Source organism: Mus caroli, chromosome 10 (genome assembly GCF_900094665.2).
Source record: "Mus caroli chromosome 10, CAROLI_EIJ_v1.1, whole genome shotgun sequence".
NCBI lineage: Eukaryota > Metazoa > Chordata > Mammalia > Rodentia > Muridae > Mus > Mus caroli.
The window spans coordinates 115,694,039-115,709,258 of NC_034579.1; the positions used below are offsets into that span (position 1 = coordinate 115,694,039).

A 15,220-nucleotide genomic window follows, 5' to 3' on the forward strand; every position below is an offset into this window, starting at 1 on the left:
TAATGTAATTATTAAGTGTAACAAAGTATCATTAGCATGGAGGGCTCTAATACATGTATTAAGTGTATGAGTTGGTATGCTTTTGCTGTGGTGACGTAGGATTCTGTCACAGAGATTTCTATGGAGAAAAAAATGGAAATAAGACATGAAATATAACATATAGTCTGTAAGTCTGGTAATTCTCTGCTATAGTATCATACTATGGATAACCTGAATCAAGATGTACTGTTCTCTACCAAATAAAATGAAAATTAATTCAAAAGGCAACGTCTGCTCAAGTGTGCTGGAACATGCGCCTAACAAGTGCATGGCAGTAATAAAGTATTTAAAAAAAGCAACAAAATACCCACTTCCTCATGACACTTATTTTCTGATGGCTTTCTTTTCTTCTTTCTCAAAACATTATGCATATCATATATTTTAATATATCTTAGGTATTCATAAGACCATACATTCACCAGACCATGAACTCCTAGAGATAGGCAGTGTCTTTGAATTCTGTATTAGTAATGTCTAGAATAAATACTCAATGAATATTTTTTGAGCAGATAAATAACAAAAACAATTAGTTTATTTTTCTTAGTTGCTTCACCCTCTTCTCAGTTGAACTTTGCTCATTTTTTTCTAGATTCATTTAGTCAATTGTCTCATGTACCATATAACTAAATTCTGGGGGAAAAACTTCAAGTGAACAAATGAATTCCACTCCAAATCAGTGCTGCCTCATCTCGACTAAGCCCCCAATCTTCTAGTTCTCTGCAAATGATTGAATGCTGTTTTTCAGAGATAAAAGAGCTCATTACAAAACCTAGAAAATATTTGCATTCACAATTCTTTTTTTTTTCTCCTACCAAACAAAAGTGTCTGTCCTCTGTATAAATACTGTAGGGCTTTTAAAGATGATCTCTTTAGATACAATAGCTTCCTGTCTACACACATTTTCCTTCCTCCATCAAGGTTTTTGACCTATACTCCCAAACAAGAATATCTGGCTACGTATAATGTATTTATTTGTATGTTTCATAAAGCACCATGAAAGAAACATCTATAATTCATAATCTTCCCTCACTCAAGTCTTGCCCTCTTTTCCACTATGAACTCACAATGTTAATATTCAGTACGATAGTGCACAAGACAAACTACAGACACTTAAGACTCCTTTTATCCTTAGAGTTTTCTATATATGTGTTTTTAAAAATTAGATATTTATTTACATTTCAAATGTTATGCCCTTTCTCTGCCCTCCCGCCTTCCCGGAATCCCCCTATCTCATCCTCCCTCTCCCTGCTTCTATGAGGGTGTTCCCCCACTCCTGTCTCCCCGCCCTGGCATTCCTCTGCACTGGGGCATTGAGCCTTCACAGGACCAAGGGTGTCTCCTCCCACTGATGTCCAACAAGGCCATCCTCTGCTACATATGCTGCTGGAGCCATGGCTCCCTCCATGTGTACTCTTTGGTTGGTGGTTTAGTCCCTGGAAGCTCTGGTTGGTTGATATTGTTGTTCTTCCTATGGATTGCAAGCCTCAGTTCCTTTAGGCCCTTCTCCAACTCCTCCATTGGGGACCCCGTGTTCAGTCCAGTGGTTGCCTGCAAGCATCTGCCTCTGTATTTGTCAGGCTCTGGCATCTATACTTTGGTCTTCCTTCTTCTTGAGCTTCATATGGTCTGTGAATTGTATTCCGAGCTTTTGGGCTAATATCCACTTATCAGTGAGTGCATACCATGTGTGTTCTTTTGTGATTGGGTTACCTCATTCAGGATGATATTTTCTAATTCAATCCATTTGCCTAAGAATTTCATGACTTCATTGTTTTTAATCGCTAAGAAGTACTCTATTGCGTAAATGTACCACATTTTTTGTATCCAATTCCTCTGAAGGACATCTGGGTTCTTTCCAGCTTCTGGCTATTATAAATAAGACTGCGATATATGTGTGATGTTATTCCAGGTAATAGGGATATATGGTAACTAAAAATAGCTGCATTAAAAAAAAAACCTACCCTTTTTTATTTATGCTGTATGTGTAGGTGAGCTAGGAGCAGGACGAGAGAGGAACAAAGCCCTCTCAAATACAAATGAGCACATCAGCTTGTCACAATGCAGGAAAGCAGTGCTCTTTTCTACAGGTAGGGCCTTCAGCTACTAGAGACCTACCAAAGTTAAAGGGTAAAGATGCAGACACTCAGAGAAAGATTATCATAGACACAGACACGGAAACACACAATGAGTCATTTCTGATAAAGTAGACTCATAAAATGGTGGGCTATAATGCACCAGCTTAGATAATATAGGACTCTGCATTGTTCTGAGGATGGGCAATGTTGTATGAATGTATGTGCATGCACACACGATCAGACACATTTGTGGAGGCCTGAGGTGCAGGTCTGGTGTATTCCTCTGTTGCTTTCCATCTTATCTTTTGAGACAGACAACCCCTGGATCCTCTTCTACTTCCTTTTCCACACTGGTATTGCATGCTTGGCTTTATCCTTGGGTGCCTGGGAATTCAAACTCAAGTCCTCAAACTTGCATGGCAAGTACTTTACCCAATACACATCCCTCCTAGTGCCCAGAGCTTGGCAAGCTGACAAGGCACTGTTACAGGCCAGAGTAGCAGGGAAGTTTCCTTAGGCTTGAGAGGAACTCTGCTTTCTTTACAGACAGGACTGAGGGTAGAAACAATGAAAGCAGCGAAGAAATGAGACGTGGCAGCCTGAAACTCTCAGGAGCTCCAGAACACATTCACAGGTAAATTCTGGTGACTTGGCTTTCTATCTTTTGTTCAGCTCATTCTGTCCTCACAAACCTCACTTATTACTCCTCAGTGCTCCCATGTCCTCCCCACACCTGATGAACTTCAGGGGCTTGAGACATGTTTTTACTGCATCTAACTTGAACTCACATATGCCTATGTCACCCCCGTTGCTTGGTCATAGCTCAAATGTGAATGCCTGAGAATCGTTACAACCACATTCCACCCCCCCCCATGTTCCCCCTACTGTACACTCTAAACCTGACAGAAACAAACTGCGTTGCCACAGTATAATTAGTACCTCTCAGAGTGAAAGATGCTCAGTAGGACTTAAATATATGCAGAGTAAATTAACAAATGACATCACAAATGTAGCTTACCTGAAAACTACATTTGGTAACATAATATTCTGAACATAATGATCAGAATGAATAACTTTTGGTTTTTGAAAAATTATAGGAAAATTGATTTTAATTATATACCTGACAAACATAAACAGATATATTCACAAACTATTGACAACTAGGACTTCATACGTGTGATTATATAAATCTAAGACACTGATTTTATCATAAATGGAATAAAAATAGCAATGATATAAGAATGAAATCCCAAGGGAATGTGTGAACTATTTCGACCATGCTTCTGATCAAACCATCATGTGCGCATATAACTTTTAAGGAAACTGCTCTGATGACTTAAAACTATATTATGCTATATTATGAAATTACTATGAATTTTATGGCCCATTCATGTGTCACAAATATGTTTATAATGGTTACACAAGAATGTGAGTACCTGCCAGGTGAGGTGGCACACGCCTTTAATCCCAGCACTTGGGAGACAGAGGCAGGTGGATTTCTGAGTTCTAGGCCAGCCTGGTCTACAAAGTGAGCTCCAGGACAGCCAGGGCTACACAGAGAAACCCTGTCTCGAAAAACAAACCAAACCAAAACAAAACAAAACAAAAGAATGTGAATACTTTTAATTTTATAGTAAAAATTTTATAGTTAAAATAGTCAATTTTGTTATTATAGTTTACCATAACAAAATGAAAATTTGTTAGTTGATTAGCATCATTTAAAAAATATTTATTTTTTATTTTATGTGAATGAAAATTTTATTTTACTTTGCCTGCAGACCTCGCAGGGAGTGTTGGATTCCCTGAACTGGACATAAGGATAGTTGTGAGTCTCCGTGTGGGTCATGGGAGCCAAACCTGGCAAGTACACTTAACGGCTTGGCCATTTCTTTAGCCTCTGATTAGCATAATTTTGAAAGACGATGTTATCTCAGAATATTCTGTGTAACAATTCTGTTTAACTCACTTATTAATCTCAGTCGTGCAAACTCCCTTTGTCTGTTTCCTTAGTAGTCACACAGGGCTACTTGGACCTAACTGACTGACCTGTCTGGAGAGGAAGCTAGGACATGAAAATGGCATGGACAACACCTTGTAGCATACAGACAACACCTGGCACTATTAGTTGATGACCCAATTCAACCTTGGACTGGCAATGTCTCTCTATGGCTTAATTTGAGAGCTTGTAATTCATTTGAAGATAGTCACTGAACTGTGGTTCCAGTAAACAATTCATTAACCCTTTTATTGCTCCAAACTATAGGTTTTTTAAGCCACTGTAAAACAGTGGTTGATATTATTTAGTATACGGTTTGTACATAAACTGCAAAGAATCCTGAACTTTACACAAAGCTGGCTTTGTGTAAAGTGCACATCCACAAGCTGCTTTTTGATATTAAAAAAGAGAAAGAAGACAGGGTCAAGAACAAAGTGTGTGTTGGGGGCGGGGGGTGGGAGGGGAGAGAAGTAAGGGCTTAAAAACTGTCCACAAGCAATGCTGAACCAATTAGAGCTGAAATAGCGCCAGTTAAAGGAAATCAGCAAAAGACAGAGGACGATGATGGGCTCAGTACACTTCTCATTCTTCCAAGAGTTTACCAATGTGATCTATCACACTTTAGAGTGATTATCTGATGAAACTAGGGTGCACTAAATTACTACAGACTATAGGGCTGACTGTAGGCGAGGGGGAGAAAAGACAGAGCAGAGAACCTGGGGGAGCTGCTCAGTTTGTGTCCCCTAGAAAGGACAGGGAAGCGTCACCCAAGACACCTTGTTGACAGGGCGGCCTAAGCCTGATGTGAACAACGACTAAAAGACATGCTAATATGGCAGGAAGAAATTTCACAGACCCTCAGATCTACACAAAGAGCTCGGAGCACCGAAGGAGGGTAGAGAGTGGGAAGACAGTCTCGTTCACGGATGACCTCTAACTGGTCATCACTGCCAAGCAGATGGCCCAGGAATCATACAGACACAAGTCACACTCCACAGACTGAGCAAGTTGTCGTTATGATTTGTTTACATGTTTCGGTTGCAGTAACACAGAAAAGAAGGCTATAACTTACGAGGGAGTGGGGGGTTGTTGTGGGAGGGACTGGAAGGAGGAAAAGGGAAATATGAGGCAACTATGTTTTACTTTTAAAAGAAAAACGGAATCTAAGTCTGAAATTTAAAACCTTCCCTAAAAATGAGTTGATGCTGAAAAGCATTTATTTGGTAAAGGTGGTTAGTTTAAATACCATTTTTATATTACAGAAATAAGTTAAATTTCATTGTTCTCTAACTTCCCACACAAATCATACAATGGGGTCTGGTGAGATGGCATAGCAAGTGAGAGCACCTGCCACCAAGCTTGGGGACTTTAGTTCAATCCCTTGGAACCACATGGCAGAAGGAGAGAGCTGACTCTCAAGTTGTTCTCTTGTGTATGCACATGTGCACTCACACACATATATAAATAAATTAATGTGAAAAAATTTAGAGGCAAAATTTTCCTACATTAAAATAACTTAAAAAAAAAAATCAGGCTGCTTCAGTCTACTGATCGTGAGAAGTGCTGCTAACAGATGTGACCATTCCGACTCCTCAGTAAGTCAGCTCTTAAATATCCAGGGATGCTAAAACCTGGGGCTGCTCAAGTCCTTCACATGAGACGGTATTCTGCATTAACTTATTCCTTCTCCTGCAGCCTCTGTGAGTTTCCGTCCTTCTATCACTTAACCGTCCTTCTATCACTTAACCAGGCTGCTCAGCCGCTGCACGGTCTGTTCCAGGGATAAAGACAAAAATAATGCCAACTTCATATGCAAGTTAGAAATAGTTTTTGTCTGTAGTTGGCTGAGTCTGTGGATCCAGAACCCACAGATACAGAAGGTTGACTAGATTTTAAAATCACTGCTGACCGTGTCAGCCATGTCATACATACAGTCTGTATTTTACAATCTGATGAACTTATTCATCATTCTTTGGAATATTGTTTCTACTAGGATCTATCACAGTGTGTCACTCTCATGACACAGAAAGACATTTAATAAGAACACTGGTTCTAGAGAAATGCGCTGGACAACAGGACAGGGCAGGCAAGTTCCGTTCTTTCTCCTCAGCTGAAACAAAGACTTATGTTCAGGACAAGAAACCAGCATTGTGGGAGCCACACAACGGCAGGATGTTGTTTTAGAGGCACACTTTCTTCTCTATGTTGTGTGTACTAAATTCTCCCAAGAGTACACTACAGGCACAGTGTTTCCTAAACCACCTGTGGGGCTCTCCTTCCTCAACATGTCTGTGAAGCCAGAATCCAGAGAGGACAACGTGACCACACCCTGCACACATTTGCACAGTGATTGCCTGGCTTGAGAAAGGCTCTGACTGTGTGGACTGTCTTACAGGTGGTTCTGATAACCGCTGTTTTCCAAGTTTTTGTAGAAGGACTGGAGTAACTGAATTCTTAGGTTGTCAGAAATAATTATTTTCTTAAAAGATCTGAAACTATTGTTTTCAAGTTTCTTATGTCTCAGGAATGACAATTTTTCTTTCTTTCTTTGATGGGCAGAATAATTATTTTAAAATATAAAGTTGGAAAAGGCCTGTAATAAATCCCAGCTACCTGGCAATCTGAGTGAGGTTAAGGCCAACCTGGATCTTCTCTCAAAAACTAACAGAGGGCCAAGGTCAGCAGTGGTAAAGCACTTGCCCACTATGTGTGAAGTACTGGAGCAGTCCCTAGAACAATGCAAAACTCAGTAACTAACAAAATTACAAAGTTCCATGTTAAAGTGGGCCTTTGAGATTTGTATCATCACAACAACGAAAAGGAAGTCCTCAAGACCAATCGTATCCAAAGCTATGGAGTAAGGCAAAGGAGCGCTGCTGTCAGGGGCACATTACCGCAGTTCTACAATATGATTCTCTAAAGAATACATGATAGAAACAGCAGCTGTAAGCATGTCAACTGTATCTTCTTCAGACACTAGGTCTTTGTGAGATAAACACAGGTAAGTCTCCTCCACTGCAGTATTAGAACTCGCCTCCAGCACACAACCTTCAGAGGGAGCCAGCTTGCTTTCCTCTGCTCTCCTCTGGGAGCTCAGTGCCCATTGTTTTACTGCTTCCTAAGCAACTATGAGGGTAATATCTTGTTAAATAATGTCCAGACACTAAGAGTCCTTGAATTGCTCATTCCCAAACAGTTTAATTTATGCCGTCTCTGCCTGACACACGGTATTTCCTGAGTGGTCCCACTAAGAAACTACCTGTGTCCCTGTCCCCTCCAGTTTATTGCCTACTCCCGGCTTAGATACATCAGCTACACTTTAATTGGCTGAGAAGCTGCGAAGAGAAGGGTTAATTAAGTTAGGACTCAGCTAACTGATGACAATGTCTAGATGACAAAGCCACGCTGTTTGTGGTAATCCACCAGCCATGCTCTGTACCTGAGTCTAGCCTTCCTTCGGGCTTTTAAAAACACATAATTTTATCTATAATAGGAAATGGAGCAACCTGCTCTAATATATATATAGGATAGCAGCCTTAATATACATTTCTTTCATTACCTCAGAATTAAGAGACATAAATATCTAACAAATATGGAAGGCCACACAGAACACAACACAATGAAAAGCTCCACAGGAGACATGGGAAGAAAGCAGTAATCTTTCTTGTACACCCAAAAAAAGCTCTGGAAGAGAAAGTGGTTGTAACATGTCTCATTCTTAAATATCAAGCCCTAGTTAAGGGTTTTAAGCAACAGAGTTCTATTGAATAAAGGAGAAGTGTCATTGCTTCTACTTTGGGAATTACAGTTCCTGCTTGAAGTGATGTTTTGCATGAAGTAACAATCAGTCTGAACGCAGCAATAAACCACACGACCTGAGTGGCAGAATAACATCCTAATTCCAGCAGACGCACATGCCTAAATATCCCACAAATTACAAACTGTCAAAACACATGATGTTCTGGTACTAACATGAAAAGACAAAGACAAAATAACTCTGTTCTTTCAGTAGCAGAGCTTCCATGAGCACAAGTTTCCCTCTGCTTGGAAAGACCTACCTGAATGGCTGAGTTCATGAAACACGTATTTCCCAAGTTACTTAAGCCACACAGGCCTGGCTGTTCATTGTTTCTTCCAGGTTCTGAATAATCATAGTTCTTATAAGCAGTATATGACGGGAGACAATAATTTGAGTTTTTCACACTGGAAGAAAAAATTACAAAAATGTGGCCAATTACATCACAATATAGTTACAATAAAGAGTACTTTAAATCTATTCATCAGATATGTAGTTAATCATTAAATGTCTTTTCCTGAACACTCAACTATTACTTTTTAAGATAGCATTTTCAAAGAAACCTTAGTTATGGTATTCTTTATCCTAGCACATTAACTACTCAATAGCCCCCCTATTATATCATTCTACCCTGCGGTAATGGGAGGAGCATCACGGCTTGCTCCAGTCTGCATCGCTCCATCAAAATTAAAGCAGTCAGATTTTAGACACCACCTGCAGCAATCAATCATCTCATTGATGTCCCTTGTGAAGTAGTCTGCTAGTATAAGGGTGAGGACTGCAGGGGCAGGAAGAGTTGGGCTTTAGTTACAGATGAGCACTGAGAAGCCCAAAGCCACTGTGATGTCACTGTTGAGATGCACTGAAAGTTCTATTTATAGCTTCTATGCTCCGCTAGCAAAGTCAGCACTGATGCAGAGAACATTCCTGATCAGGAACACTGAAGGGACTGTGTGCCAGGAGACCCTGAGTGCCCTTTCTTCCAGTTGCTGCAATACCGTGCTTTAACTTTATCAACTCAAAAACTGTTTTAAATCTCTCTATAATCTAAAATTTAGCAAATCAAAATAATTTTAGAAATAATTAAGTCAATAGGCTAAATCTTATTTTTACATATAATAATTTTGTGAAAAGGTGAATTCTTAATTTTTTTAGGGACTGACTGTTTTATAAGAATATTTATAAGAGATTCTTTAGAGCTGTTTTAAAATATCAGACTTTTAAGATTCTTTTATTCCTTAGGCCGAACTTGAACACAAATCAAAGTCAGGGGCTAAAAGTAAATGTTGATGTAAGTAAAATGCAGTTTTACAAGTATAGTAAACCAATAACTAGTAATACTGACTGGTTATAGTTTATTTTTGATAGCTCATTTCAAAATAAAATATTTCATTTTATTGTTCCATAATTATACTCTCATTAGGATATTATAATGGTTTATATGAACTATATCACTGCTTATTCTAAAAGCATTTTAGTAAACATACACACACCGTACCAAACAGGTAATACAGAAGTCAGAACAAGTCAGCCTAAGAGACGACAGGTGGCAGGCAGTGTGTCAGACAGACAGCCTGCAGCTGGACATCATCAAGCACAGACCCTTTAACTCCTGCCCTCAGGTGCTGGAGCACTGTCACCATACCACACTAAGTTTAAGACAGAACACAATCCCAAGTCCTGTCTCTAGCACTGGAACATCACTCCGAGCTTGGCTGAGGCACTTTCTAGGAATGCGCTCTCCCAGCAAAGCATGGCTACTCTGTATTTATTCCATTTGCTTTCTTTCATTCCTTTTAAATCTTCTTTGTCAGTTCTTTAGTCAACAGAATTGGATCTGAGCTTTATCTCTGGTCCAGAATGGAAACATGCCATTCTAAACTTCCCTTAAGGTTACAAGGTTACAAAAACATACTACTGCCCTTCCCTGTCCTAAGAGCTTTGATGCAGTTGCTTACAGATCTTCAATGTCAAGCCTAAGAGCCCCTGACCTCTTTCTCCTTCTCTATGTTCACGTCTTCCCCTCCCTTCTCTCCCTCCTCTCCTGACACAGTCCTCATTCCTCAGTGTGCTTGCCCTGCCAGTCAGGGCTGTCTCAGGCCTTCTGTAAAGGACTTTCCTCTCTTCTGCTGCTTTCTCTTTCCCATTCCCCACTTCCATCCTCCCAGCTGATTCAGGTGAGGGTTGGTTTCAGCCTGTTCACCCTGTAAGTTTCCTCTGATACAATCCAATAAGATCATCCTGCTGAGCCAGTTTTTAATGAGACTATGCCGATTCTTTCAGTTAAAAATTACTGAAATAATTTATAAATTATTTATAAATAAATAAATAAATGAATGAATGAATGTCAGCTTCCAGTCTTCCTAAAAGGGATCTAACTCAAAGATTAAATGAAAATATCAAGGTCAAGAGAAACGCAAGCTTGATGAAATCAAATTCACAGTGCAGGACTTGTAGCTGTTTGTTTCAAACTTGATTATAAAGCGGACACAGAGCCTGCCATCAAGTTTCTTCTTTGTAAAATGGCTGGCCTTATTAGCCCTGCTTTCTAGTCCTAGTAACTAAAAGCTTGCTAGGTACATGGTGGCAATTTAATGTATCATCACCAGAATTTAATTAAAATCAAGATCTTCTCTACAGTTTTTAAAAGGCCAGTATTTGTGCACATTTCTACACATGACAGAGAAAGAAAAACAGATACGCCCTGGCTGTGAAACAATAGTGAAGTTTAAGTAGCCACAGCAATGAAAGCGCACTTACAAGCTTATCCTAGAAGGAAGAGAGGGGGAGGGGTGCGGGGGAGGGGAGGAGGGGGCAAGAGCGAGCGCAGTCTTTCCTTACAGGTCACAGATGCTGGAAATTTTTTATTCATTAGAATGATAATAACAGTCTTATGCTAAAAGTAAAACAGACTATTTTGATGGGCTGAAATTTTTACTTACTCAGAAATGGGAAACACTTATGAGCAAAGTAGTTTTCTCGTTGTTTTAAAATCAGAATCTTTTAAGCAGTGTCTACACTTTCTTTGGCTTAAATATGCAAAGATGAAGACAGTCATCTGCTCAAAGATGATACTGAAAGTCAATGAATTCCAAACACTTAGCTTGTACCCTCTTCTGATTTATATTCCACTTTAAAGCTTGTCAGGGAAAGTACAGAAGCTAACAGCTGCCATACAGGGACTTAAAAAGCTCTCCTGCCCTCTGAGTCGCCACGTGCTTTCTCTTTGCTCATGACGAGAACCGAGTCATCATCTCTGAAGCATATGCTACTTTGGAAAATTCAATTTACAGAAATATTAATAGGAGTTTTAAAAGTATATTGTGTTAGGCTGGGCAGTGTTGGTGCATGGCTCTAATCCCAGCATTCAGGAGGCAGGGTCAGAAAGATCTCTGAGCCGGGCGTGGTGGCGCACGCCTTTAATCCCAGCACTCGGGAGGCAGAGGCAGGCGGATTTCTGAGTTCGAGGCCAGCCTGGTCTACAAAGTGAGTTCCAGGACAGCCAGGGCTACACAGAGAAACCCTGTCTCGAAAAAAACTAAAAAAAAAAAAAAAAAAAAAATCTCTGAGTTTGAGGCCAGCCTGGTCTACAGAGCAAGTTCCAGGACAGCCAGGGCTACACAAAAAAACCCTGTCTCAAGAAAACAAAACAAAACAAAACGAAAAAACAAACCCAAACAAGTAAACTGTGTTAAATAACTCTGTATTGTAAACTCTCTTTAATACATGAAAATGGAAAGTTTTAAATGGAATCTGACTTTTTTTTTGTTTGTTTTGTTTTGGTTTTTTTTGAGACAGGGTTTCTCTGTATAGCTCTGGCTGTCCTGGAACTCACTCTGTACAGCAGGCTGGCCTCGAACTCAGAGATCTGCCTGCCTCTACCTCCCGAGTGCTGGGATTAAAGGCGCGTGCCACCATGCCCGGCGGAATCTGACTTCTTAATATAACTTTCAGATTGAATTTTCAATCAGTATTACTGTTTGACACTGTAAACATATGACCAAGCTTACTCTGCAATTAATGAAAATGTGTTCAACCAGGATATTTAGCAAAAACAGATGACAAGTCCTATATGTCTATAAAATCTACCATTACTTCTATGACGTAATCTCATACAGGGCATCATTTCATTTCAAAGGAGATTGAATAAAATTAACAAAACACCTACTTTGACACAGAGTGTTAAAATCTAAACAGTAGATCATTAAAATACCTTGAGTAACAATGTTAGCAATATATCAAATACAGTAGTGTAGAAAAATAAGGTAATAAAACAATTTAACAGTTTAAAAAATTGGCAGATTTAAAAATCATTTATAAGTTATAATAAAGGCAGAGATATTTTATCATCTAAGAGGTAACATTGCTGTATAGGGTAAATGAAGTGCACTCTAAAAACAGATGCTTCACAATATTTTAAATAAAAAAAGATTTTAAAAATTAAATAAGTGTATGTGTTCTTTATCACATTTACAATAGCAGTTTTATTTCTGGACTTGTAAATGTTTTATACAATCTTATCTGCTGTTCTTACTATATACCATATCTGCACTTTCTAACACACTATAGATTCTAACCTACAGTTTAAATCTGTAGACACATATATCAAGTTGTAAGACTGTACATTACCGAGAGGTCACGAGCTTGTTACCCAACTCTTACTGAAACTGCACCATTTCCATCTCAAAGTCTTTGCCTCCTACTTATTTCAACTCAAATGAAAATCAAGAGATAGCCTTATGTAAAATAGTCATTAAGTATAATATTAATTCAAATTACAACACACAGACACACACAGTACACACACACACACACACACACCCCTCTAAATTCTGTCTGTCACTCAGAAAGGTAAATGATGCATCCAAGTTCCTTTCAAGCTCACAAAGGTCCCCAGAGGCTCAGGAAGTAGCTTCTGTTACAGGTCCCTAAAATCACCTCCAGTTCCCCTCAGGCGTTTCTTCTTTCAGAGGTTCTGAGACTAGAGTACACTAGGATACTTTTATTTTATGAAGAAAAAAAAATTAAGACAAAAACAGAAAACCAAGAGACCACATACACCCACACAATGACTCTAGCCAAAATACAGTCTGTTAGTAAATACCACTGTATCCTGCTGAAACAAGTGTAAGGGCACAGCACACCTGAAATTTACCTATTTTATAGCAAACGTGGAAACCATCTGCAACTGGTATAAACAAAATTTTATCCCCTACAAAAAGTAATTTTGATGAATTAAAATAAAAGAAAACCTAAGCTGGGTTGGACAGTCTTTTGTGCTGGTATGAATGTTTACATGGAGGAGAAGTCAACACAGCATCTGAACAGACACACTGCCCATGCTTCTCTACTGCACGGCAGTACAACGCTAATAGTGAGTACTTTTTTGTGAATTATGAAATGAAGTTATGTTTTAAGATTGCTTGAGTTGGGAAACATCACTAAAAAGGTGTGTTAATATTCCAGCCACTCAGAAAAAGCCTTACAGGAACAGATTTTATAGTTTCATTTTTATGGTTTTAGTTTACAACATTAATTAGTGGGAAGTTTGGCAATGTAAAATACTTACACTCAATCCCTTTTATTACCCATTTATATTATTTAGTTTTCTGATTCAGAAAATGTCTTACCTTTACAAATGTGATGTTTATCCATAAAAAAAAAAAAGATTTTCTTTTTTAATTTCTTTCCCTTCTTTTAAATGCTTGATTAATCTTGGATTAGAAGTTCAACAGAGAAGCCATGCAGAAGACTGCAGTCTTGCAGTTCCTTTCCAGGGGGCTCTGGGGCGCTGAGCCACTGGCCTGCATGTGCACTCTTTGGAGGACTGTGCAGTTCACATGCCTGGGTTTCTACTATGTCAGATCTAACCCTCCTCATTAGCCTTCCCTTTAAAACCATCTTAGCTACTATCATCTACTTAAAACCCAGACATGTCAGAAGCACTGTATTTAGCAAGTTCCTATAGAACATAAGGATGTTAACAGGGAGGCTAAGATGGTAAGCAGAATTACTGCTTGATTTACGAGTACTTCACAAACTGCTTTAGTGTTTTCAAATTTATAAATGTGATGCCATTTGAGAAGTGCACTAACGAGTTAAGCCATCTGAAGTGTTAAAGTAACATGGACCACAGGGCACACATCACACCCACTAATAAAGATGGGTGGTCTTTTTGGACAGAGAACCCAGAGTTCTCACACTGGGTTGAACAAATCACAATTAATTTTTTTTTTCTTTTTCCCAGTAAAATGAAAATGTCATGTTTTGCCAGTAAAATGGCTCAGGATGTCAACTGTTTAGCATGCAAGCAAGCCTGAGAACCTGAGTTCAGCGTACATACAGTTCACATGGTACAGGAAGGTCCACGTGACTTTCAACCTTTTAAAATACAATGAAGCCAACTACATATTTTCACAAACTGCATAATTCTAAGTATCACTTAACAGTTAATATTTAAAAAGAGTGCTTTTTCCACGGTATCTGCTTTCCGGGTAAGACTCACTGGCACATCCTTTATTATGGGTGATTAACTAGACTAAGATGGCACATGAGAGTTAGATTTGTCCTTGAGCAGTAAGAAAATCCTATAAAAATTTCAACAGTTAGAATCTAAATTTTAGAATACAAAATTCTAAAATTTAAAATGAAAATTTCTAAAATGAAAGTTCATTTTATTTTTTCAGTCAGCTATTATACTATTCTTTATTAAGTCAAGTAGTTTTTAAAAAGTGTTTTATTTCTTGTAAAGTGACTCTTGAAAGAACTATCAGCAATTTAAAGGAAAGCAAATTTTGATTCACGAAGACTTTGACCCTAACTTTGGATATGAGAGATTGTTTTGCCAACCAATTAAACAAAGAGGTTTTAAGATTCAGTGCTTACTTTCTGTTGTTGATGTTGTTATAATTATTTGATAGAGATGAAGGAGAGATCTTTGGTAAAGTTGAAAAATTGGATGCACCTGGGGACCTTTAAAAATATGAAAATGTCAAATTAGATAAAAAATGAAAATTTATAAAATTATGAAATAAAGAAAAGAAACAGATGACAATGTTTATAGTAAATGAATACTGGAAAACAGATTTTATGGTCAAACTAATTATAATATCATTTGGTTTTTAATTTTCAATGTATTTTTCCTTTGAAATATAATGGTATAAAGGGAACTTTTTCAAGTGAAATTATAAAACTTGCTGCTATTCTTATAAATCTACTAACTCAACATACCACTTCTCAGGGTAACAGTTCCTAGCACTTTACAGCCAGCGTCTGTGCAGGTACAGGGGTGAGGCTATTTACTTCCTCTGTGGG

The 15,220-nt window shown here is 38.5% G+C and overlaps 1 protein-coding gene across 8 annotated transcripts in view; it reads right to left on the minus strand.

Annotated features, from left to right (window-relative positions):
• Usp15 (ubiquitin specific peptidase 15) overlaps positions 1 to 15,220 on the minus strand; it is a 90,880-nt gene that overhangs the window by 32,237 nt on the left and 43,423 nt on the right. For 2 of the 8 annotated variants that reach the window (XM_021173674.2, XM_021173676.2), the window contains 2 exons: positions 14,792 to 14,878; positions 8,169 to 8,313 (listed from right to left, as the gene is read on the minus strand). In XM_021173674.2, coding sequence (XP_021029333.1) covers positions 8,169 to 8,313; positions 14,792 to 14,878 — 232 coding nt within the window. Of the gene's footprint in view, positions 1 to 8,168; positions 8,314 to 8,536; positions 8,590 to 8,620; positions 8,889 to 14,791; positions 14,879 to 15,220 lie in introns of those variants that run through there. The other 6 variants (XM_021173675.2, XM_029482891.1, XM_021173678.2 and 3 more) reach the window with 5 other exon arrangements.